Here is a 25,516-nt window from a genome sequence, read left to right on the forward strand (position 1 = left end):
ATATATATTTAATTATTTTAAAAATAATTAAAAACTTTTAATTTAGGCTAAAATGTGGTCTAGAACAGTCTTATTTCCTTTTCTTTTTCTTTTTCTTTTTTTTTTCAAAACAGCCAACTTGTTTTTCTTTTGCAATGATAGTAGGACAACGCATTTTAATAGTCATGACGAATGATTAGAGCTGTCATCCACCCGAGCCGGTTTGATTTGGATAAAAAGTTTGAATTCACTTTGTCTTATCCTGCCAAATTAAATGATTTTTAAATTTAATTATAAAAATGCAAAAATATATAGTTTTATTGGGTGGGCCGTGTTTGAAATTGGGCTTGGTTTTAAAATTTTTTTCAATCCGATCCATACACTTATTAAAAAAAATAAAGATTAGGGCCTTGTTTGGTTCACATGAATGGCTTAGCCATTCCTCCCTTATTCAACACAATGATCTTATTCAGGGGTTTGGTTGGCTGTAAAGCCTATTCAATGGAATAGCTATTACAGCCTTATTCCTCAAAATCACTGAATAGCAATTCAACGCCATCACTAATGAATGGCTATTCAACGCTTCCGGCAATACAAAAAATTATTTTTCTTTCCTTTTCTACCCATCTCACATCTCTTCAAATTCCCTACTCCTATCTGAGAATTTTTCAACAAATCTATCGTGCGGTATGAAATTTCTCTATTTTATTTAAACTTTTTCTTCTTACTTTCTATTTACCCTCACCATTCTCCCAATATACCTGTATAGAACGTTTAGAGTGAGCAAGAAGAGGGGTTTGAAAGACCAGCAGCAGCAGCCATGGTGAAGAAGATTAGTGTCACAAATAAAGCCTTGATTCCAGGTTTAATCAAACCCTCAAGAATGTCCAAGGGTACCTCTTTTTAATCGTTCCAATTTCCCATTACTTTTCTTCCTCTATTTTCTTTCTGGTTTCTCAATGTTGATTTTGATTGTTCTTTTTCATTGGATTTAGAGAAATACCTTTTGATCTTTCGAATTTCAGTTTTGATTCTGAATTCCTGTGGAAGAATTTTTCCTCTTTTGGGAGAAATTTTGATTTCGCAAAAAATTTCAATTAGGTTTATTGGGTTTAATTTGTTGGGGTTTGCACTTAGATTGAAAGCGCCTTTTGGGAATTAAAGTGAGATCTCACAAGTTCTACTTAATGGCATGACCTAGTTTTTTTTCTTTTAGAAGATGATCCTTTCATCTTTGTGCTTAGATCATAGTATTTATTTGTTTTTCCCTAAAATGTCTGATATTTTGGTTTATGTTGTAATTTGATCATGGCATTGTTGTTGAGGAATCATAGGCATCACAGGGGTTCAAAAAGGGTTGCTCATTGTCTTTTAGCATGGAGGGAGAGGCCATGGATTTGGCATATTAAATAGTTGTTTCTTCATATTAAGAAGTTAGAGAGGTAGGAGATGGTTAAAGTGGTAAAGGCAAGGAGAAATTTTGTGCTCGTAAGGAAGAATTCGGTAAGTATTCCTTGAAATTTACACACACTTACTCATTTAGTTAATTGTCAAGTCGAATTAAACTAGTTGGTGACTTCAATTAAGTTGTCTGAATTTTATTATTAAACTGTCAATTAGCTGCTGTTGATTTTTGGTTAGGAGCAAATAAATCATGTTGGAAATTTGAAGAAATGTTTGTAAATAAAAAAAAATGACTGCTGTTGGTTATGGTGTGAGTTTAAGTTATTTCTTGAATGATTTATTGTACTCTAATGCTGGTATGTGTGATGAAAATTGAAGGAAAAGTCTTGATGATTGTTAGTTGTTGAGTGAACTGTCGAGGAATGCAACCTCCATGCATGCTGTCAGAATATGACTTTTTGTAATGAAATTAAGGTAACCTGCTGCTGGAATTGATTAAATATTAATGTCCTAAGCTGAAATTAGAAGATGTCATAGTTATAATTAAGATTTCCTACTGCTTGGTCTTGATTAAAATGTAAGTATTTATGTTGTCTTAAACCATTATCTAAAGTGGATTAATTGTCGTAATTTAAATGGTCTTAATAATGAAATTGTGGTATCTTCAAATGACAAATTAGGAGGGGTTATAGCTGTGATTTATAGTGCTTTGGTGCCGTGGTTAAAATGTATAACTCTGGGATTGATATTGATGATGTGTCGTTAATGAGTAAACTGCGTTTTATTTGTCGAATGACTTGTTATTTTAGAAGTACAAATTGAGTGTTGCTAATGGTGAGTTTTCTTTAAACTCGTTTTGTTATTTTCATGCTTAAAATATATATATATTAAATTAGAATTGATGTTGCGGTTTTGATTTAATGGCTGAAAATGTTCTTTAAATTTTCAAGGCTACTTACTATCTGGCATTAGCTAGATTCGTTTATTGTAAGTTTAAATGCTGCTCGGAAATAGTGTAAAAATTACTGCTATCCAATTTTGTGCCCTTATTTTGCTGTCCAAAATTTGAACAAATTAATGGTTCTATTTTCATGTTGATTGAGGGCTGTAAAGACAGTCCCATTTGTTGCATTATGCTATTCAGTTTTGGGACCAAATAATTGAGTATTACTGGATTAAAATCATGGATTGTTGCTGTGATGAACTAATAAATTTTAATACTATTGAGTGTATTCTTGCGGGATACAAATGCCCTGCACGTTGCTGTCTTGTGCTGTCCAAAATAGGACAAATTGAATGTGCTTGTGAGTGAGGTTTTCAAAGGAAACTTTGCAAATTCTCATGTTTAAATCCTGAAGTTTGCATGCAGGTAAGCTATGGTTGTAGGGGTTTATAAATCGAGTTTAGTAGCTAAAATATTATGTTATTCTTACTAAGTTCGGTTGTTAGTAGTGAAGTGAAAATTTGACAATTAAATGCTTAAATGACTGCTGGAAACTACAGCTTGAAAGCTCATTATTCCAGCATATAAATACTTATTTGAATGTGTTGTAATATGTAGAGCAATTGGTCTGCTGCATGTATGAAATAAAATAAAAACAATAGTTGTTAAATATTAGTTTTTGTTGCTGATCAAAAAGGTTAAATTCGTTGTTAAATGGGATGTAAATTGGTGTTAATTAAGCTGTCGGATAGGGCTAATAAAACAGTTTGAATGTGATGCTATTAAGCTGATTTAATGTAAAGTGAACTTTTTTTTCAGAAACAAGCACATTATGATTGATCTTGGCATCGATAATAACAAGATTAACTGGGCTCTCAAGGACAAACAGGAGTTCAGAGACATCATTGGGACTGTATACCGTGAGGCATGGAAAGGCCGTGGTTTGAAAGATTACTCGAAAAAGTACTGCTATTGAGTATTCTTCCAACATGTAGTTGATCAGAATGTAAATTGTATGTAGATATGTGTGTCATTTGCAATGTTTGGTTGCATGAATGTGGAGGATAATCCAATTTGAGATGAAACTTTGAAATATATATTTTATGTGCTCTTTTGATGCTTGTTTACAGTATAGCACCTTAGCTTGGAGTGACTTTCCTTACATTTGTTTGATAAGGAACAAGTGTTTTAATTTAACTATATAAAAATATAAGTGATATATTTATAAAGATGATAATATGTTGATTCAACCATGGTTGTAGACGAATCTTCCAATTAACTCAATTGAAGATTATATAAACTTGATTTTTATTATATAAAAGATAAAAGAAATTTAGTAAAGGAAGAAAAAGAGTGCAAGGAAAAAATAAATGGATAATGGAACATTTTAAAAATAATAAAGTAGTTATATATTATTTTTATAATATTATATATTATGATTTTTATTAATTCATAATTTAATAATAATATTAAGAATCTTATTAAATTATATATTATTTTATTAAATTGTATTTAATAATACTTATGTTAAAATATGATTAAATTATTTATTATTTATTTTTATTTTTATTAATTATATTTAATAATAATTTTATTAAAATTTAAAAATAATAATCATTTATCTAAAAAAATTCTACTAAGGGTATTTTAGTCATTTAAGTCTTTTTTCATATGCTATTGCAACATCTATTCCATTCAACCAAACACAAGAATACTATTACAACTCTATTCCATTCCATTCAACCAAACAATTGAATTATTTATTACAGGTCTATTCTATTATAGCTCTATTCCATTACAACTCTATTACATTACAGCTCTATTCCATTCCTTCCAACCAAACGTGCCCTAGGTGGCAAAGAAGAAGAACAACGGGTGTAAAGAGAGAGCTAGGTGTGAAGTATATTAGTGGTTATTATATTTTTGTTATTAAATAAAGTATGAATTAAATATTAATGTATAAAAATTACATATTAAGATTATGTTCATTTAAATTACTTTATAAATAATTTTTTTGACATCTTATTTTTTAGAAAAGAAAGTCATCTATTTTAAAAATATTATTATGTTAATTTGGAACATAAAAATTATAAGATTTACTTTTACATCTATTTTTTATTTTTTATGATTTGATGTGATAGTTTCTAGTTAAATTAATAATAAAATAATGGTTTAATTCAACTAATGAAAAATAGTCAAAATTGTTTGTAAGCATACGAAAACTGAAAACCTGAAAAACTGGTAAAAAATTGAAACAAAAATATATTATTTAAATATCGTATAATAATTCAGCTTCAATTTATAAACACTTCTAAATTATTTTTGAGAGATTTTAATGGGTAGATAGCATGTATATGGCCATCTTCAAATATAAAACTAGTTTGGCATAAAAACTAGCAAATGTGATGAGCTTAAACTATTGATTCAGCTGCTTTTTAAGATCATGATTGGCCATTCGTGTTAATGAGCTTGAACTGTGGATTCAGCTGGCCATAAACCTCCATGGAAGCAAAGGTGATGAACTGAACTGCAGTTAAAACTAGCAAATTAATAACACAATGGGATCTCTTTTCTTTTCATTGCTTTGAATGATTTTTTTTGTAATTATGGGGTCCGAAATGGCCCCTCACAATATGCCTTCATAATCTTCAAAGCTTAATTTATTGAAGGTTCCCAGATATCTGAAATAATCTAAAATCCCTTTTCATTGCTTAATCATTTTTTCCGACCTCTGTAAGGCACTTTTGCTGCTAAGTTCAGTGGGTGCTGCACAGTAATAGTATTAAGAACTTTTGAGAGGCCATTGGATTTTTCCAACAATACTACTATACATGCTTTATATTTCCCTTGTTGTCTGTATTGGAATTAGATAATTTAACAACATTCCTACTTCATATAACTAACAAAAAAATGCAGCCAATGGAATATGGATATCTTGAATGCGGGGGCAATCTTTGATTATTGATGGGATGAAACCCAATGCATTGAACATTGTATATAGAAGTATAGTCGGTGTTCTTTCACTCTTAATAAATATAAATTAATAATTTTGCCAAACTTAACAGCTCAATACATCACTAATCTACACAAAATAAAACAAAATAATCATTAAGGAATCAATTAACAAAAAACATGATATTTCATGTGGAAACCCCCCCCCCCACCCCCCTTTTAAAACAAAAGGTAAAAACAAGGAGACTTGAAAGTCCACCAAAAAGCTTCACTATACTAAGTGGTTTGTTACAAGATCATAATACAAAGCCACAATAAAAACTTCAACAAGACTATCAACAAATAATCTCAAGCAAACTAAAAAAAAAAAGTTGAGAATATCACCCAAATATAACTAACATTGAAAATGAAAAACTTGAAGCTACGAAATACGTATGAAAAATCCAACCTTACATAATCGAAATCCTCAGGCCTACTAGCCATTGTCCAAAACTCAGCTCAGACAGACATCAGATAAACCGCCAATAGAAGAGTTGATAACACTGCATTGGTGAACCAAAGCTGTCTTTTATATTATAGCTCTTCAATGTTGAAAAGGAGAACAATTCACTCTGACTCAAGCCCTATCAGCATCTCCCTTCACATCCAAAGAGAATTCAGAAATTTCATGAGTGGATACTGGATAATTCATGGAACATAAGCAGTACTGGTTTTAACAAAAAGGTTAAAACATGAAAAAGCAATAAAATAGCAGACAAAAAGGATGAACAAAGCAATATATGAGACTTGTAGTTCCAAAATAAATGATGTTTTATGGAGTTATGGTGCCAATTCCCTGCTTATTAATATCAGACATGCAGAGCATTTTCATATTCTGAATTTTCAGAATTAAATGAGACTCATTTGCAATGTGATTCAATTTATAGTTGTACATTGCAAATTACTATATATAGAAAGAGACTTACCATATCCACAAAATCTTTATCAAATAAAAACATAAAAGTCAGTTTGTAAATTGCAAAGATAATCATATCATAGAATGAAGTGTCATAAATTGCATGAGAAGGAAATCGAAGTCTTGCAAGAAACTTCCTCATTGATTACAACTTAACATCAGTTCTTGCAAGGAGACACAAATGCAATGCAAAACAAGATACAAGCTTCTGATTAGAAGCCAAAATATGCAGAGTTGTGGTTTAAGAAATTGAACTTACATCCGAAAATTAATAGATATATGTAATGTGGGAAATCTTGGACCATTCAGGACCACTGTCCCTCTCACATCTCGTCTCTAATAGAGGACACTTACAAATGTCCATTGTTTTTAAATTGGAGAGGCTTTGCATAACATCTACAGAAGGCAGGTACATGAGCTTATTGCATGAATGGAGACGCAGACACCTTAGGGAAGAGAGATTTTTGAACGAGTTTGGCAAGGCTTCTATTTCATGAAACCCGCACATTGTCAACTCTTCAAGGGCAGTGGGGAGTTGAAGTTGGTAAGGAAGACTCTTTAGCTTTCCAAAACCACTCAAACTTAGACGCTTTAGAGAAGAAAGTTTTCCCAACCACTCTGGAAAGGCTTCTATTCCTTGAAACCCTTCCATCGTCAATTCTTCGAGAGCAGTGAAGAACTGAAGTTGGTGAGGAAGACTCTTTAGCTTTTCCCAACCAATCAGTTTTAGAACTAGAAGGGAGGCACTGAGATATTGAATGGAACTGGGCCACGGGAATTCTTGTAGCTCTTCTGAGAAACCACCTATAGCTAATTCTCTCAAGCAGTTAAGCCTACCAAGGCTGTCATCTTGAATCCATGTCGGATCAGGCAAATTTAATATTGTTAAACTGCAAAGGGAAACGTTGGATTGCAACATATTTGGTAGCAGATGACTCCATTCTTCGCCTACTTTCTCAAATTCTAAATCTGTGAGCGAAGAGAGTCCATCTAAACTTGGAATAGGCTTCAAATTAGGGCAATCGCTTATCATCAATTTTTTAAGGGATAACAGTGGTGCTTTTAGTGGAAAGCTCTCCAATTTGTCACAGCCATCAACTGATAGATTTTGAAGAGATGAAAATCCTTCCAAATTTGGGATCGAACTTAAATTAGGACAATTCTTTAGACACAATTCTTTGAGACAAGTGGAGGTAGATAATCCGTCTCCGATCTTGCTTAACTTTTCACATGATGAAATGCTAAGATTTTCAAGAAAAGAACATCCTCCGGTTATTGGAAGTACTTCCAATTCGTTGCACCATTTAATTGACAGATTTTGAAGAGAGGAAAATCCTTCCAAATTAGGAATCGAACTTAAATAAGGACAATCTTCAAGATCTAATTCTTTGAGACAAGTGGAGGTTGATAATCCATCTCCAATCTTGCTTAATTTTTCGCAACCGGAAATGCTAAGCTTTTCAAGAGATGAACATCGTCCGGTTATTGGAAGTACTTCCAATTCGTAGCAACTTAGAATTGACAGATATTGAAGAGAGGAAAATCCTTCCAAATTTGGGATCGAACTTAAATTAAAACACTCATATAGATATAATTCTTTGAGACAAGTGGAGGTAGATAATCCGTCTCCGATCTTGCTTAAACTTTCACATGATGAAATGCGAAGCTTTTCAAGAGAATAACATTGTCCCGTTAGTGGAACATTTTTCAACAGGGGACAACTCCAAATATCCAGCTCCTCCAAGCAAGGAAACATGATTGTCTTTGTGGCCGCCATTGCTGTCCATTCTTCTAGACTTTCCATCGTCCATAAGGTGAATTTTTTCAATGCAGGAAACACCTTGATCACCTTATTCATACCATCAATACCTTCGTTGCAATAAAATTCATTACCCATGCGTTTCACTTTCTTCAGATTACTAAACACAAGAAACTGGAGATTGTGCAATTGGCCCAGAGGTGGAAGACTTTCACAGTTGATGCAATGGAAAAACTTCAGCTCCACCAAATTGTGAAGTAAAAACAAATCAGTAATAGAATCACCAACAGGTCTTAACATCCACGAGGGAAAGCTTTCACCTCCGTAATGCCAAACAATTAAGCTTTGCAAATTTGAGTGGGGTTGGAGACCTTCCATCACTTCCTCACTGTTATAACCACCACTCCAACTATGACTCACTTCAAATTCAAATATCAACTTGCATAATTTTTTTTTTAGGTGTAGATTTGCTCCATTAGCCTCTTGTTTGTCTCTCCCAAGATGGTCTATCGTCAATTTTCCACGCAATTCGTTTAGGGATCCTAACTCCTTAATCGAACGTCCCCTTTCTGAACCCACAAAAAATATGGGTAATGTTTGAAGACAAGTTAGGTTTCCAATATTAACTGGCTGATGTTCTTTTTTATCAAAATACAAGTGCTTCAAGCTTGTCAAATTTTCCAATCCGTCTGGAAGGGTGAATCTCGGTAAACCCAAGAGCCTTAATGTTTGGAGATGGTAAAGTTCGGTTGCGGACTTCGGCAGTGCTTTGATAGAAGTCCTGGAGACATCCAAATACCTCAAGTGCTTCAATTCTCCAAGGGAATCTGGCAACTCACAAATATTAGTCGCACCAACAAACTTTAGGACTCTTAATCTTGTGAACCTTTTTGATAGTTTCTTGAACACATAAATCTCTGAAAACAGTGAGTATAATTTCGGAGCAACCGCCGTTAAAATTTCTGGTAATGATTCCCCATCACACCCAACATTGAGATGACGAATATGAGAACACTCATTTGAGGTGAGAGTGGAATTCTCTTGAAAAAACAAAGTATCAAACTTTGACACAGACAAAGATAAATCATGCACCGAGTCGTGCATCTTGAATGTGAGAATGTTCCCGAATTTGTCCTTCTTGACATCTTGAAATAAGGAATTTGATAACAACTCATTCAAGTATTTGTCACCAATATTCACCGTTGCCATAGAGCTGCCAAGAAATCCTTCAGCCATCCACAGTTGGATCAATTCCTCTATTACAAAGCAATAATCTTTAGGAAACATGGCACAGTACGCAAAACACTTCTTCAAAGATGGAGAAGACAAGCGGTCAAAACTTAATTTTAACACACTTTCCACTTTTAACACACTGTCCGGTGAACCCCATACTCCACTTTTTTGAATTCCCAACCATGTGCGGTGACTCCTTTCTTTGCTCATTGTCCCTCCAATAACTTTAGCTAACAATGGCAGACCTCGACACTGCTTAGCAATCTCCTTTCCAATAGCCTCTAAATCGTGAGACATTGGAGAGGGTGTCAACGCTAGTTGTTTAATTATGGACCAGCATTCTTCATCTTCTAGTCTTCCTGGTTGATGCCTTTGATCCGAAAGTGCTTGCACTGTTGATGCTACATCTTCTTTGCGTGTTGTCACAATAACTCCATTCCCGCCATTTGTACTGATTCCTTTCAGACAAAGCTTTAGATCCTCCCATTTCTTAACATCCCACACATCATCAAGTACAAGAAGATACTTGATCTGATCATTTTCTCCTTTGGCCTGTTCAATCTTCTCCTTGAGCTTCATAATCATTGCATCCATATTTTCTGGCATTGAGGTATGTCTATCACCAGTAAGCTGATCAAACATCGCTCCTAAAATCTTTTTGACATCAAAATGATCAGAAACACAGACCCAGGATTTGACATCAAAATGCCTTTTCACACGCAGATCATCATACACCAGCTTTGCCAATGCAGTTTTGCCAAGACCTGCCATACCTACTATAGGTACAACAGAAACAACCTGCTCATCTTTGGGATTGACTAACAGGTCAACCACCTTTGAGACATCATTTTCCCTTCCAACAATGGTCGAGTCATCCATGACAGACAACGTCTCCACATTTGATCTTCCAGGTACAGGAGACACATGTTCTGTAGCTCTCTGCTGAAGACCAAATGAACTGGCGTCTTTGTTAAGTCCATCCAGTTTTTCAAGGATGTCCTTAATTTTATTAGCCATCTTGAGACGAAATAAAATGGAATTATTAGAAGAAAGGAAGTCGAGTACCTTCCTTCGAATTTGGTTCCGAATCTTCAGTTTCCTTCGGAGAATTTCATAGTCAAACTCATCAAGGACATCAGCTGCCTGATCAGCAACATCTTTGAGCCTCTGCAACCAAAGCTTCACTGCGTCCTTCTTTGTTTGCACTTCCTCTGCATCTTGCAAGAAAGCTTTCATCATTTCTAGTGAGTCACCCAGTCTTTTCAGCTCCTTCTTGAAATTCCATATACGGCTGATTTGGTTAGTGGCAATTGAATTCGCTTTAGACACCGCTTCTTCCAAAATAGCACCCAAAAGAACTTCTGCCATCTTTGCTTCTGCAATCTGAAAGGATTGAAATGTTAAGAAATAACTTGAAAAAAATATCATTGAAAATAAAGAAGAAAAGAAGAGATCTCCAACCCAGAAAATTAAAGCAACAAGATACCGAGTCCAGGAAACAAAATGGAGAGAAGAAATGAAAGATGAATTGCTTCAGTAAAATTGAATTGAAGTGAGTTTTGTGAAATCTCATTGATTCTTTATTTATTTTTACAAATACATGAATATTATATATTTTTTATATACACTCATATATTAAAGAATTATTAAAATTTTACTTTTATCATATCTCAATGGCGGTGTTGTCATATAATTGCTGCTTTAAAGCTTTTGTGTTCAAGTGGCAGGCAAGTGGTAGGTAAAATGTCTGGTCTTAGAACAGTACTCCTCCTCTTTTGTTATCATACAACAATGTCTTTTAAATGTCATCACTATACCTCTTGATTGATCACGTCATCTGTTCAAAGTTTCTATAACATTTAGTTCGCTTAAAAATCGCCCGAGTTATATAAAATTAAATTTATAATTGTAAATAATATTATTATAATATAATATTAAAAAAATATTAAGATTATTAAATTTTAATAAATATTAAATTAAAAATAATATAAATATATTTTAAATTATTTAAAAATAAAATGGACAAGCTTAAAATAGATTTGAGTTATCAATTTATAAATATGAGTAACAAAATTTTAGGCTCATATTTTGAGTCGGTTTACGTTTGAGTAAGTAGAAAGCGTGTTAATATCATGCCTAAGTTCGACCCATGTCATTCCTATCATACATGTGCTTTGTGAGAGACGGATTTATGTCGATCCCTGCTTTCAATTGAATAACATTCTCTGTTATCCTCGTTCCACAAATAAATTACATCGAGTGTGAGCTCGAGTAACACGAACCAAATAATAGAAAATAAAATTATTTACTTACTTCCAATTGGAAAGTTAGTTCTCTTTATAAAAATCAGTATAGATCGAAATTCTCTGAAAATAAATTTTATTCTAAGTAAATAAATTCCATATACTTTCTAGCAAAATAATGATAACTAAATAATTAATGAAGTGTGTTTTTAAGCCAACCAATGCTCTCTATTTACGCGAGATGTACAAGAACATTGGTTGAACAAGCCATTAACAAATAATGTTATTTAAATAAAAATATGCTCCGACTCTAATCAGAGCGAGGAGGCGCAACACACTCTTGTTAATATTATCAGGGTTGTAGTCCCTTGTGTTCACACGAGGGTTAAGATAGGCCTATTATGTATTGGGTTTAATTAAATGTGTTTATTTAACTTTTGGCCCAACACTTTATAATTTAGTCCAATCTAATAATTATTTTTTATTTTCTAAAATAAATATTAATTAATTAATTTAATTAGTTTCTAAACTCAATTACTATTGCTAAAATCATAAAAACTTTACTGTAATAGAATCAATAAGGAAATATATTTGATTCAACAAATCCATAATGACTAATTAATTTCAGGGTAAATTACACCAACAGTCACTCAACTTTGATGTAACTGGCAAAACAGTCACCCTGGTTTCAATTCAGTCACTCAACTTTCGAAAAATAACAAATTGGTCACTACTGTTACAGAGCAACAGAAAGCTGAGGTGGCCAATTAACTTGTCATGTTGGCATCCCACGTCGAAACGACAGCATCTACAACATTCCTCATTAACTTGCAGTAGAAGAAGAAAAAGAATAAAGAAAAATAAAGAAAAAAAATTCCCCACTTAGGTCACCTTTGATTCATCAACGACAACCTTTACACTATCCCCAATCTCTTACCTTGCAAGAATCTAACCCTCTCCCTCTCTCCCACCATCCTTTTCCCTCTGTTAATCATTTCGTGTTTCTAGATCACTGAAAAAAGCAATCCACAAGAAAGCCATTTTTGGGGGAAGATTTGAAATATGAAATCGAGAATCAACAAAGCAATCTTACACGATATTGTGCGTGGAAATAGGGCTAATAGAAATCTTCTTCAACCACAAACCTTGGATCCTCTCGAGTAGAGTACTCTCAACCTCTATTTATGAGTTTATGAATGGCCTTCAAGCCTAAGCAATGATGGCTCTGGGGTTCTTGGTCAATGATGTCATTCACTTCTCACCTTCCAATTTCTACTGTAAAAGGAGGTTGTCAAAGGTAATTTTTTGGGGGGTTCGAGAGGGCCTTTCCCTATATTCGGTTGTATGTCGAAGGGATGAAATGTTGAGGGAGGTTGAAATTTATCTACAACAGCAGCAACTAAGGAAAGAAGAATAATGCTATGGGAAAAAAAACCTAACCCAATTTAATGGCGGTGCAAGTGGTGTTTGTAGAGTCAGTTGCATTAGGACCGTTGGAGATTTTGAGAAGGATTTTACAGTCTCGTTAGGTTTGTAACAGAAAATGTTAGTGGGTGATTGATTTGTCACTTTCCGATAACGTTAGTGGCCGATTTGTCATTTTTCAAAAATTGAGCGACTGTTAGTGTAATTTACAATTAATTTAATTTCATTTTCAAGCTTCAATTATAATTAAATAATAATCCGAAAAACCTGAAATTAATTCTCAAGTCATTTTTTGTACTTAGCAAAAAAAACATGTTCATTGTAAATGTGATTCATTTCTCTCACTTCATCATTTCTTTTCATTTGGTTTTACGTGCAATTTATTTATCGTTTCAACAAGCTAGAAGGAAAACCAATTAGACATATACAATGAGGACTAAAATAATTTATAATTAAGTTTTAGCTTTTCACCTATTAATTATAAATTTATTTAGACACGAATCCAATCCAGTAAAGTATTGTGATTAAGCTCTCACTTATTGCATATCGTCACGAAAGCTACTTAATTAGTAGGGTAATCTACAAAAATAGTCACTTTTGTTTGCCCCAGGTTACATTTTAGTCACTTATATTTGAAATGTTACATTTTAGTCACTTATGTTATTATTTTGTTACGAAGTGATCACTCTACCATTAAGTTTCGTTATCTCTCTAATGGTAATCCTATGTGGCAGTCCAATTAGATTTTAGGTGCCAACTTGGATTTCTAAATGGGATGAAAATAGATTTTTAATTAAAAATTTTAATTAATTAAAATTTTTAAACTTAAACCTTAACTAAAAAAACTGTTCATCTCCTATTTTTTATTTTTCTTCCGTCTCTTATTTTTTTCAATGGTTTTTTTTATTTGACTGGAAAAACTATTATTAAGATCAAAATAGTTGAAATTAAATTGACCTCTTCATAAAGATGGGTTCAATGGACGGTTCAGGCACGTCTTCTTTGCATTCCTCTATCTCTTTTATTCAATACTGAAAAACAAAAGAATAGATTTTTTATTATTTAATAAAAACCCTAAATTAAAATTTTTGAAGGCCCTAAAACCTTAAACCCTAAACCAAATTTTTTATTGTTTAATGAAATCCCTAAATTAAAATTCTTGAAATTAAAAAAAATAGTTTCTTAGATTTTTTTGGTAATCCACTTGAATGCCTTCAAAAATTTTAATTTAGGGTTTTTATTAAACAATAAAAAATCTATTCTTTTATTTTTCAGTATTGAATAAAAGAGATAGAGGAATGCAAAGAAGACATGCCTGAACCTTCCATTGAACCCATCTTTATGAAGCAGTTAATTTGATTTCAACTATTTTGATCTTAATAATAATTTTTCCAGTCAAATGAAAAAAAAAATCATTGAAAAAAGAAGAGACAAAAGAAAAATAAAAAAGATGAGATGAACAGTTTTTTTAGTTAATGTTTAGGTTTAAAAATTTTAATTAATTAAAATTTTTAATTAAAAATCTATTTTCATCCCATTTAGAAATCCAAATTGACACCTAAAATCTAGTTGGACTGCCACATAAGATTACCGTTAGAGAGATAACAGAACTTGACGGTAGAGTGATCACTTCGTAACAAAATAATAACATAAGTGACTAAAACGTAACATTTCAAACATAAGTGACTAAAATGTAATCTGGGACAAACAAAAGTGACTATTTTTGTAGATTACCCTAATTAGTACTCGTACAATGATCTTGTCAAAAGTATTTTACTCTCATAAGATAAAATATTAATTAATTAATTAGGTTTTTTTTACATTTTTTATTGTATAAAATTAGCATATGTAATTATTAATTAATTTAAAAATTAATTAAAGATTTAAAATAAATTAATTTAAAATTAAAAAGCTTCACTTTCATTAATTATCTAATAATATTTATGGAAATTATATTTTAATACTTATTAAAAAGTTGAATTAATTTTCCATAAATAATATATCTTATATTTTTCAATTACCAAAAAATAAATTTCTTGGAAATATGGAAAATATACTTTTAATTTTTTTAACTAAAAAATGTGCTTTCAATTACCAAGAATTTATTCATGTATTTGTAGAGTTAAAGACCCAAATTTTACATGCAAACCTTTAGTTAAGAGAATAAAAAGCCATGAGCAAAGAATGCTGCAACTACATCTTATTGTCTCTTAATTGGCCCATCAAAATAGGGATACAATGACACCTTTACATAGGTTAAGATTAGATGTTTAATTATATTAAAATATCCTTGAAGTAATCAAAGCTGGGAGATGGAACCCTGCTAGTAGTCTAAAACGTGGCTACTTACTTAAGGAATACGTTGTGTTGTCATGACATCCCATGCTTCCTTATCCTGATGTTGTGCGTGTATCGAGTGAGGAAATTCCAACAACAACTATAGCATCTTATAACTCAGACTCGACGATCAGGTTGGGCAAGAGGTGTTATATTTTTAACCTTTTGAAAATATAAATTATGACCCCGAAAAGATATAGTAGTAATATTTTAACTATAAACCAACCTACAAAGAAAATGATATATTTAATAATATATATGTGGATAATGTAAGATCATATAATAATTATTTTTAAAGTTTACAAGTATAATATTGTAACGTCCCCCTACCCGAGACCGTCGCCGGAGTCAAGCAGGAGACATTACAAAACTTATCTTAGCACTTAAACAGTTTTCGTAGTAAATTATCCATCTACGTCATGGTCGCTAAAAAAATCATATCTCGAGTTACAAAACTCAAAATCTAATTCCGTAAATTTTCCCTGAAACTAGACTCACATATCTACTCACTAATTTTTTTCTAGAATTTTTGGTGAAGCCAATTAGTACAGTTTATTAGAAAAAGTCTCCCCTATTTCAGGGCTCGGCTACTTTGACCCTTGTGCACTACGAATCAAATTTCTTCCTGTACAGAAATTCAATGACTATGCCATTTGTTTCAATTAAAAATAGACTCAACAAGGAATCCATACAAATAAAGTTTGAGTCCTAATTCTTAATACACAATTTATGGTGAATTTCTAAAGTCAGAATAGGGAATCCAGAAATTGTTCTAACCCTGTTTCATCAAAACGTAAATATCTCATAAAATACAACTCTTTTACCTATTTTATTTCTTCCATATAAAAATAGATTCATTAAGCTTCAATTACAAATTTTATTCATTATCTAATTCACTTTATACTATTTTTGCTATATTTTCAAATTTGGACTACCGCTACTGTCCAAATCTGTTTTAGTATAAAATGTTGATAACTAAGTTTATAACATCTTCATTTCTTCTCTCTACAATATTTACCAACAATTCCTCTTATTACTCTTCACTAACATATCAAAACATACCATACTTAAGGTTTTGGTAACATTTACAAAACATACCAAAATATCACTTAACAACTTAGATACTTTCAAAATGACCAAAAGACATTCTAGGTACAATGCCATTTTCCAAAAAGATAGAAACTTCACCAATTTGAGTTTGGGGATCGGCTCGTATGCTGAGTCCTTATACTTTCGTACCTAGCCTGCGCACGGAAACAAACCGTATGCTGAGAATACTCTCAGTGGTTTTTCTATAAACAATAGCTTAATCAACTTTAAAACATGGTAATTCAAACACATTGTTGCTATTATTCAATATCAATCAGTACTTTAATAATCTTTACTTTATTTACCCTTATTAACATAACTCGGACACTGACGGATACACGGATCCAACCCACACTCCGGAATAAGCACATAGTGCTTCATCGGAATAAATCCGGAACTTTAACATTATAGTACACAAAGTACTTCATCGGAACAAATCTGAAACTTTAACAGTAGTCGACACATAGTGTCTCATCGACTCAATGTCGGAATATCCCAATACTTCCAATTCCTATGATATGTCAACTATATCCGACTAGCCCGATACTGTTAATAGGGTATTCAAAATCACATTCATTTCAATATGGTAAAAATACTTACCTCATTCACATTTTCATACAATATAAATATCAAATATAGCAATAACGATTAAGCTCGGTTTATAGAAATACAAACCACTATTTATCGAATTTAATCGATATCTTCGTTCACTTTCTCTTTTCCCTTCTTTGATGACGTATCCGGTGCTACGTTTGCTACTAACAATCATACAACTAAAAATCATCAATATACTAATTCATAAAACACATTTTCACTTTCTATCAAACTTTTACAAAAATTCCAATTTCGTCCTTTTTCCATTACTAATCTTTTTTCTTTAACTTAACATTCATATTCTCTTTTAATCAATTCATTAACAATTTCTAACTCATAAAATTCATTATAAAACATAAATTTTGAGCTCTATTCAACTTAATCCCTATTTAAACCTAACTTAGAATTCTTTTAATAAATCACTCAATTTTCACTTCTAACTTCAAGTTCTATCAATTTAACCCATAAAACCTCAATTTATTCAACTAAATCAATATCTAAAAATTTTCTATTTTCCTTCATTTTAACCTCATACATGTAGAACTTTGAATTAGGCATCCATAAACATAAAAATTATAAGAAAATAAGCTAAAACATCTTACCAGTCAAGCTTTAGGGCCTTAATCCTCAAATTTCCCTTTTCTATTTCTTTCTTTCTTTCTTTCTTTCTTTCTCTCTTTTTTTTTTAACTTACTCATAAATCTATATTCAATATAATAATATTAATAATATAATATTATTCTAATAAAATAACTTAATCTATAAGAAAAACTACTTTAACACATTTAATATCTTTACCAACTATTACACATGTTATTCAATATTAACACACACATGTCACTTAGGGTCTAATTGCTAGATTAGTCCCTTTATTAATCTTTAATCTATAATTAAACTTTTATACCGTATGCAATTTAGTCATTATTCTAAATTCAAGCTACTTAACTTAATCAAACATTAAATAACCATTCAACTATAATTCATAAATATTTCTAATAAATATTCATGAATAAATTTCACGGAAACAGTACTCAAAACTCAATTTCCGATACCGTAACTTTCGGTTCATTACAAATATAATTGAAGAATAAATATAAATACATGTCCTAATAATCACTTGGTGTGTATTATAACACAAATAGATTAAGAATTGAAACACAAAATTAAATTATTATAGCATAAACTATGAGCCTGTACAAATCCAGACGATAAACTAACATAATTGAAACTTGAAAATCCACATAATTAATTTAATTATGTGTGGTGGGTTTCAAACTTGAATTAATCATTTATGCTTAAAGTTAAATTATCAATTTAGGTTTTTTTTTGTGGTTTCAAAATTTTGAATGTGCAAATTTTTGGAGCAAAATTCGTGACCTGACCCGTGAAATAAATAATTGATTAAGTGAGCCAAACTTGAGCTAAACTCAATTAGTCTATCCAAATTTTCATAGCAAGTGCTTGAAGTATTACTATTGAAATGAATTAATTAGACATAAATCATTACGATAATCATCATCATTTACATTGTGAACGGAGGTTTAAATATAAGGGTGAGCTTAAAACGAATGGCAGAAATATGAGAAAAAAAATTTAAAATCATATTTTGGATTAAATTCACCCTAACAAATATAAATTATATTAATATAATAGATTGAGACTGTCTTTCACATGACCACCTCTAATAGGGATCTCATGAGTTAAATTTTAGGAGGTTTTAATTAGTATATAACTAACTAAAAATGCAGCCAAGGAAGTTGGATATCTTGAATGTGGGATGTAATCTAATACATTGAATATCGTATAGAAATATAATCGGTGTTATTTCACTCATATAAATATCAATTAATAATTATGATAAATTTAATAATACATTATATCATCAATCAACTCAAAATAAAACACAACGATAATAAGGAATCAATTAAAGGAGACCCAATATTTTACGTGAAAAATCCCTTTAAAACAAAGGGTAAAAACCACGGGACTTAAAAGTCCACGTAAATGCTTCACTATACTCTAAGTTTTGTTACAACACCTCAATACAAAGCTATAACAAAGAATATACAACTCTAATAAAACAATCAGCAAAAAATTTCAAGCAAACTAAAGAGAAACAAGAAAACCGAAGCTACAAAATCAGTATGGAAAATCCAACTGTACACAATCAAGCATACTAACCATTGTCCAAAAATCAGCTCATACAGATATCGAATGAACCCCCAATCGAAGAGTTGATCAACATTGCATTGGTGAACCAATGCTGCCTTTTAAATTATAGCTCTTCAATGTTGAAAAGGAGAAAAATTCACTTTGACTCAAGGCCCTATCAGCATCTCCCTTCACATCTGAAGAGAATTCAGAAATTTCATGAGTGGATACTGAATAATTCTTGAAATATTAGCAGTACGTGTTTTAGCAAAAGGTTAAAACATGAAAATCTCATCGTCCTTAAATTAGAAGCCAGAAAATCTTTATCAAATAAAAACATAAAATCCAGTATGTAAATTGCAAAGATGATCATAGAATGAAGTGTCATAAATTGAATGAGAAGGAAATCGAAGTCTTGCACGAAACTTCCTCATTGATCACAACTTTACATCAGTTCTTGCAAGGAAGCTTCGGATTAGAATCCAAAGTATGGCGAATTTGTTGTCAATCACAATTGCAAATCAAAGCTGGTATTTATTGGTTGCATGATCTATGATTCTCAAATACAAAAGAATAAATGTTTGAGAAGAAAAGAAATTTCCTTATAAAATATCCATGGAAATTTGGCTTTTTTATTAAAATAACCCTAATAAATTAATTAAGTACCAAAATGACCTATATTTTTAATTAAATATAAAAAAACCTAAAATCTACAGTAAAAGTTAGTAGAGCCAAATTATATGGCGCCACCAATTTGTCATGTCAGCAAGGAGCATAAAAAAATAATTTTTTGGTGGAGCCATGTAGAATAGCACCACCTGTATAAAATATAAGGGAAATACAACAAAATTTAAAAAATTAGGAGCCTTTAAAACAATTTCCCCTTTTTCTGGTGGAGCCATTTTAAATGGCGCCACCAATATGCGCTGACACCTGACATCCTTCTGTTGATTTTGTCCTTTTTATTTCTTTTTAAGTTTTGTCTTTTTCTTTTATTCTTTTTCTTATTTTAAGTTTTATTTTTTTTTAACTTTTAACTTTTTCTCAATTTTAAAAAACTTTAAATGTATATTTTAAATTTGTTTATTTATTTATTATTAATTTTAAATTTTAAATATATATTTTTTATTTATCCTTATTTTATTTATTTATTATTAATTTTAAATTTTAAAATTTAAATGTTGTCTTTATCCTTATTTATTTTATTTATTTTTTATTCTTAATTTTAAATATATATTTTTGAAATTATTTTTTTAAAGTTTAAATATTATTTATTAAATATTAAATATATATTTTTATTAATAAAAAAAACATTTAAATATTTAAAGATATGACCTTTCAAATTTATTATTAGTTTTATAATATTTTAAATGTATATTTTAAAATTTAAAATTTATTTTTTAAATATTAAATATATTTTATTTATTTTTATTATTAATTTTAAAAAACTTGAAATGTGTATTTGAAATATTGTATAATATATTTTTTAATCATTTTTTAAAAGTTTTAAATATATATTTTAAAAAATTTAAAATTTAAAATATTATTTTTTGAATGTTAAATATAATTTTTAATAATATAAGACATTTAAATATTTAAAGATATGACCTTTTAAATTTATTATTAATTTTATAATATTTTATAATAAATAAATAAAATAAATAAGGGTAAAGACAAAATATATATTTAAAATTTAAAATTAATAATAAATAAATTAAAATATACATTTAAAGTTTTTTTAAAATTAAGAAAAAGTTAAAAGTTAAAAAAAAGAAAAAGAAAAAGAATAAAAGAAAAAGACAAAACTTAAAAAAAAAAAAGTAAAAAGGACAAAATCAACAGGAGGGTGTCAGCGTGTTAGCGCATATCTGGTGGCGCCGTTTAAAATGGCTCCACCAGAAAAAGGGAAAATTGTTTTAAAGGCCCCTAATTTTTCAGATTTTGTAGTATTTCTCTTGTATTTTATTCAGGTGGTGTTATTCTATATGGCTCCATCAAAAAATTATTTTTTTATGCTCTTTGCTGACATGGCAAGTTGGTGGCGCCATATAATTTAGCTCCACCAACTTTTACTGTAGATTTTAAGTTATTTTAGTATTTAATTAAAAAAGTGGATCATTTTGGTACTTAATTAATTTATTAGGGTCATTTTAATAAAAAGGCCCGGAAATTTTTATCAAGGCAAAATGTCATAATTTTCATGGAAAGGAATTTAGAAACAGAACTTACTTTTATGTCCATATATTCAATTCATAATTTGGTGCTCGAACTGATAGGCTCAAAAGTATCCATGCCCAAACTAAATCCTGCAACATTATGCCACAAAAGCCAAATAATTATAAAAGAAGGTTTTATATGAGACTAAAGCAAGTAGCTTAGGATGAGAAGAACAAAGGGAATAACTATAAAAAGTATCAAGAGAGGATTAGTATATTTTATATCAAAAGCCGAAAGATGCAGACTAGTGAACTTACATCCGAAGACTAACACATATTTGTGAAATGTGATTTCCCATTCACGGCCATTCACTATACACAAAAGGTTTTTCCGTAAAATTATATATGCCATTAAGGCACCAAAACTTCTTAGAATGAAAAGAAAAAATGGAATAGATAATTATAACAAGGATTCAAAGTGAAAATGATATATTTTTCATCAAAAGCCAAAAGATGCAGAGTGTTGTGGTTTAAGATATTGAACTTACCGCTGACCATTAATATATATACGTGGAATGTGGGAAATTTTGGACCATTCAGGGCCACTCCCCCTCTCACATCTTGTCTCTAATCGAGAACAATTTGCAATGTCAATTCTTTGTAATTTGGAGAGGCTTCTCATAACATCTACAGAAGGCAGGTACATGAGCTTCTTGCATGAACGGATACACAGCCTCCTTAGAGAAGAGAGATTTCTGAATGACTGTGGCAAGGCTTCTATTCCTTGAAACTCTTCTATCGTTAAATATTCAAGGGTAGAAAGGAGTTGAAGTTGGTGAGTAAAACTCTTTAGCTTCCGAAAACCACTCAAATATAGATGCCTTAGAGAAGAGAGATTTCCCAACCATTCTGGCAAGGCTTCTATTTCATGAAACCCCAGCATAGTCAAATCTTCAAGGGCAGTGAGGAGTTGCAGCTGGTGAGGAAGACTCTTTAGCTTTCCAAAACCACTCAAATATAGACGCCTTAGAGAAGAGAGATTTCCCAACCAGTCTGGCAAGGCTTCTATTCCACCAAACCTTTCTATCGTCAAATCTTCAAGGGTGGTTAGGAGTTGAAATTGGTGAGGGAGACTCTTTAGCGTTTCCCAACCAATCAACTTTAGAACTTGAAGGGAGGCACTGAGATATCGAATGGAACTGAGACATGGGAACTCTCGCAGCTCTTCTGAGAAACCACCAATGGTTAATTTTCCCAAGCAATCAAGCCTACCAAGGCTGTCATCTGGAATCCATATCAGATCAGGCAAATTTAATGTTGTGACACAGCAAAGGGAAGTATTGGATCGCAACATATTTGGTAGCAGACAACTCCATCCTTCGCCTACTTTGTTAAATTCCAATTCTGTGAGAGAAGATAGCCCATCTAAACTTGGAATGGGCTTCAAATTAGGGCAATCAGTTATGCTCAATTCTTTAAGGGAAGACAGTGGTGCTTTTAGTTGAAAGCTCTCCAACTTGTCACAGCCACCAACGGATACATTTTGAAGAGACGAAAATCCTTCCAAATTTGGAATCGAACTTAAATTAGGACAACATTTTAGATCTAATTCTTTAAGAAAAGTGGAGGTAGATAATCCGTCTCCAATCTTACTTAACTTTTTGCAATCGAAAATGCTAAGTTTTATAAGAGATGAACATCCTCCGGTAATCGGAAGAACTTCCAATTCGCTGCACCATCTAATTGACAGATTTTGAAGAGACGAAAATCCTTTCAATTCCGGAATTAAAATCAAGTTAGGACAATTACATAGTCGTAATTTTTTGAGACAAGTAGAGGTTGACAGCCCGTCTCCAATCTTGCTTAATTTTTCGCAAACGATAATGCTAAGCTCTTCAAGAGATGAACATTCTCCCGTTATCGGAAGAACTTCCAATTTTTTGCACCTCTCAATTGACAGATTTTGAAGAGAGGAAAATCTTTTCAAGTTAGGAATAGAACTTAAATTAGGACAATATTTTAGATCTAATTTTCTGAGACAAGTGGAGGTAGATAATCCATCTCCAATCTTGCTTAATTTTTCGCAACCAGAAATCTTAAGCTTTTGAAGAGATGAACATCCTCCGGTTATTGGAAGAACTCCCAATTTTTTGCAGCTCTCAATTGACAGATATTGAAGAGAGGAAAAGCCTTCCAAATTTGGAATGGAACTTACATTAGGACAATCCGATAGACCGAATTCTTTGAGACAAGTGGAGGTTGACAGCCCGTATCCAATCTTGCTTAATTTTTCGCAACCGGAAATCCTAAGCTTTTCAAGGGATGAACATCCTCCGATTATCGGAAGAACTCCCAAATCCTTGCACCTGTAAATTGACAGATTTTGAAGAGACGATAATCCTTCCAAATTTGGAATGGAACTTAAATTAGGACAATCAAATAGACCTAATTCTTTGAGACAAGTGGAGGTTGACAGCCCGTCTCCGATCTTGCTTAATTTTTCGCAACCGGATATTCTAAGCTTTTCAAGAGATGAACATCCTCCGATAATCGGAAGAACTCCCAATTTCTTGCAGTTCTCAATTGACAAATTTTGAAGAGAGGAAAATCCTTCTAAATTTGGAATCGAACTTAAATTAGGACAAGCATGTAGGTGTAATTCTTTGAGACAAGTGGAGGTAGATAATCCGTTTCCAATCTTACTTAATTTTTCACAAAATGAAATGCTAAGCTTTTCAAGAGAAGAGCATTGTCCCGTTAGTGGAACACTTTTCAACAATGGACAATCCCTAATATTCAGCTCTTCCAAGCAAGGAAACATGATCGTCTTTGTGGTCGCCATTGCTGTCCATTCTTCTAGACTTTTCATCTCACTTAAGGTGAATTTTTTCAATGCAGGAAACACCTTGATCACCTTATTCATACCATCGATACCTTCGTTGCAATAAAATTCATTACCCATGCGTTTCACTTTCTTCAGATTTCTCAACTCAAGAAATTGGAGATCGCACAATTGGCCCAGAGGTGGAAGACTTTCACAATTGATGCAATTGAAAAAATTCAGCTCCACCAAATGGTTAAGCAAAAACAGCCCAGTATTAGAATCACCACCAGGTCTTAGCATCCATGAGGGAAAGCTGTTGCCTTGATAACTGCAAACAGTCAAGCTTTGCAAATTTGAGTGGGGTTGGAGACCTTCCATCACTTCCTCACTGTTATAACCACTATTCCCACTATCACTCCCTTCAAAATCAAATATCACCTTGCACAATTTTTCTTTAAGGCGTAGATTTGCTCCATTAGCCTCTTGTTTGTCTCTAACACCCCCAAGATGGCATATCTGTGGAAAATGTTCTCAATATAAAATTATTCTCTCATATAAAATCAAAAGCTTACAAACTATTTATAGGCTATAGTTTACCATTTAAAACAACAAAAATTGAAAATATTAAAATCTAATAATAACCATAAACCAATGACTCTTGACCTTTCATTTTCCTAAACAAAAAACTACTAATTTAAACCCATTAAAAAACAATATAACTCTTGACCTTTCAACTCTTGACCTTTCACTTACATGACTCTTAACTTTCATTTAAGTTTATTTAACAAAACTCCCCTGTAAACTTAAATGCTTCTGCCATCCTTCATGCCGATTAATTTCTTGTAGTTGTCGAAGAGTATCATCGGTAGCGGTTTTGTAAAGATATCCGCGACTTGGTCCCGACTTGCCACGTGCACTAATTTCACACTTCCTTCCTTTACATGATCTCGGATGAAATGAAAACGAATGTCAATGTGTTTGCTTCTCTCATGATTCACTGGGTTCCTTGCCAACTCAATCGCTGATTTATTGTCAACTCGTATCTCAGTTGCACCAAGTTGTTGTTGCTCCAACTCACCCAACAAATTTCTGAGCCATATAGCGTGACACACACACCAAGATGCTGCCACATATTCAGCTTCACATGTCGATAGTGTCACGATTGGTTGCTTCTTTGAAAGCCAAGCAAATGCTGTGTTACCCATAAAGAACACATATCCCGATGTACTTTTCCGATCATCTAAGTCTCCGCACCAATCACTGTCGGAATACCCAATCAACTTGTAATCTTCCATATTTGAATAAAATAACCCGTGTGACACCGTTCCTTGAATGTACCGTAGGATTCGCTTCAACGCCTTCCAATGTGAATAAACCGGCTCCTCCATGAACCGACTTACAATGCCAACACTTAGCGAAATGTCGGGCCTTGTGCAAGTGAGATAGCGAAGGCTTCCCACCAAACTTCGGTA

General features: G+C 31.9%; 2 protein-coding genes and 1 long non-coding RNA gene across 5 annotated transcripts; 1 reads left to right on the forward strand and 2 right to left on the reverse strand.

Moving 5' to 3' along the window:
• Nucleotides 1-391: 391 nt before the first annotated feature.
• LOC107963649 (uncharacterized) lies at nt 392-3,453 on the forward strand. Of its 2 annotated transcripts, XR_001701991.2 has the most exons (4): nt 392-666; nt 749-872; nt 1,314-1,482; nt 3,146-3,453. It is a non-coding gene; the product is annotated as an uncharacterized lncRNA (long non-coding RNA). The 2 variants fall into 2 exon arrangements; XR_001701992.2 differs by lacking the exon at nt 1,314-1,482.
• Nucleotides 3,454-5,525: 2,072 nt separating this feature from the next.
• Nucleotides 5,526-10,884, reverse strand: LOC121203470 (putative disease resistance protein RGA1). Of its 2 annotated transcripts, none has more exons than XM_041105456.1 (3): nt 10,712-10,884; nt 6,493-10,608; nt 5,526-5,915 (listed from the first exon to the last, which is right to left on the reverse strand). In XM_041105456.1, exons 1-2 carry the CDS (start codon nt 10,796-10,798, stop codon nt 6,502-6,504), a joined length of 4,194 nt encoding a protein of 1,397 aa, XP_040961390.1. In that variant the 5' UTR covers nt 10,799-10,884; the 3' UTR covers nt 5,526-5,915; nt 6,493-6,501. The 2 variants fall into 2 exon arrangements, with proteins under 2 accessions (XP_040961390.1, XP_040961388.1); XM_041105454.1 differs by having other exon boundaries at nt 6,493-10,601; nt 10,687-10,883.
• Nucleotides 10,885-18,830: 7,946 nt separating this feature from the next.
• On the reverse strand, nt 18,831-24,596 carry LOC107887483 (protein SUPPRESSOR OF npr1-1, CONSTITUTIVE 1). Its single transcript, XM_016811742.2, has 3 exons — nt 21,769-24,596; nt 21,294-21,370; nt 18,831-19,261 (listed from the first exon to the last, which is right to left on the reverse strand). The coding sequence occupies exons 1-2, from the start codon at nt 24,420-24,422 to the stop codon at nt 21,364-21,366; spliced, it is 2,661 nt and encodes an 886-aa protein (XP_016667231.2). The 5' UTR covers nt 24,423-24,596; the 3' UTR covers nt 18,831-19,261; nt 21,294-21,363.
• Between the last annotated feature and the right edge of the window lie 920 nt (nt 24,597-25,516).

This window comes from Gossypium hirsutum, chromosome A03 (genome assembly GCF_007990345.1).
Source record: "Gossypium hirsutum isolate 1008001.06 chromosome A03, Gossypium_hirsutum_v2.1, whole genome shotgun sequence".
Classification (NCBI taxonomy): Eukaryota; Viridiplantae; Streptophyta; class Magnoliopsida; order Malvales; family Malvaceae; genus Gossypium; species Gossypium hirsutum.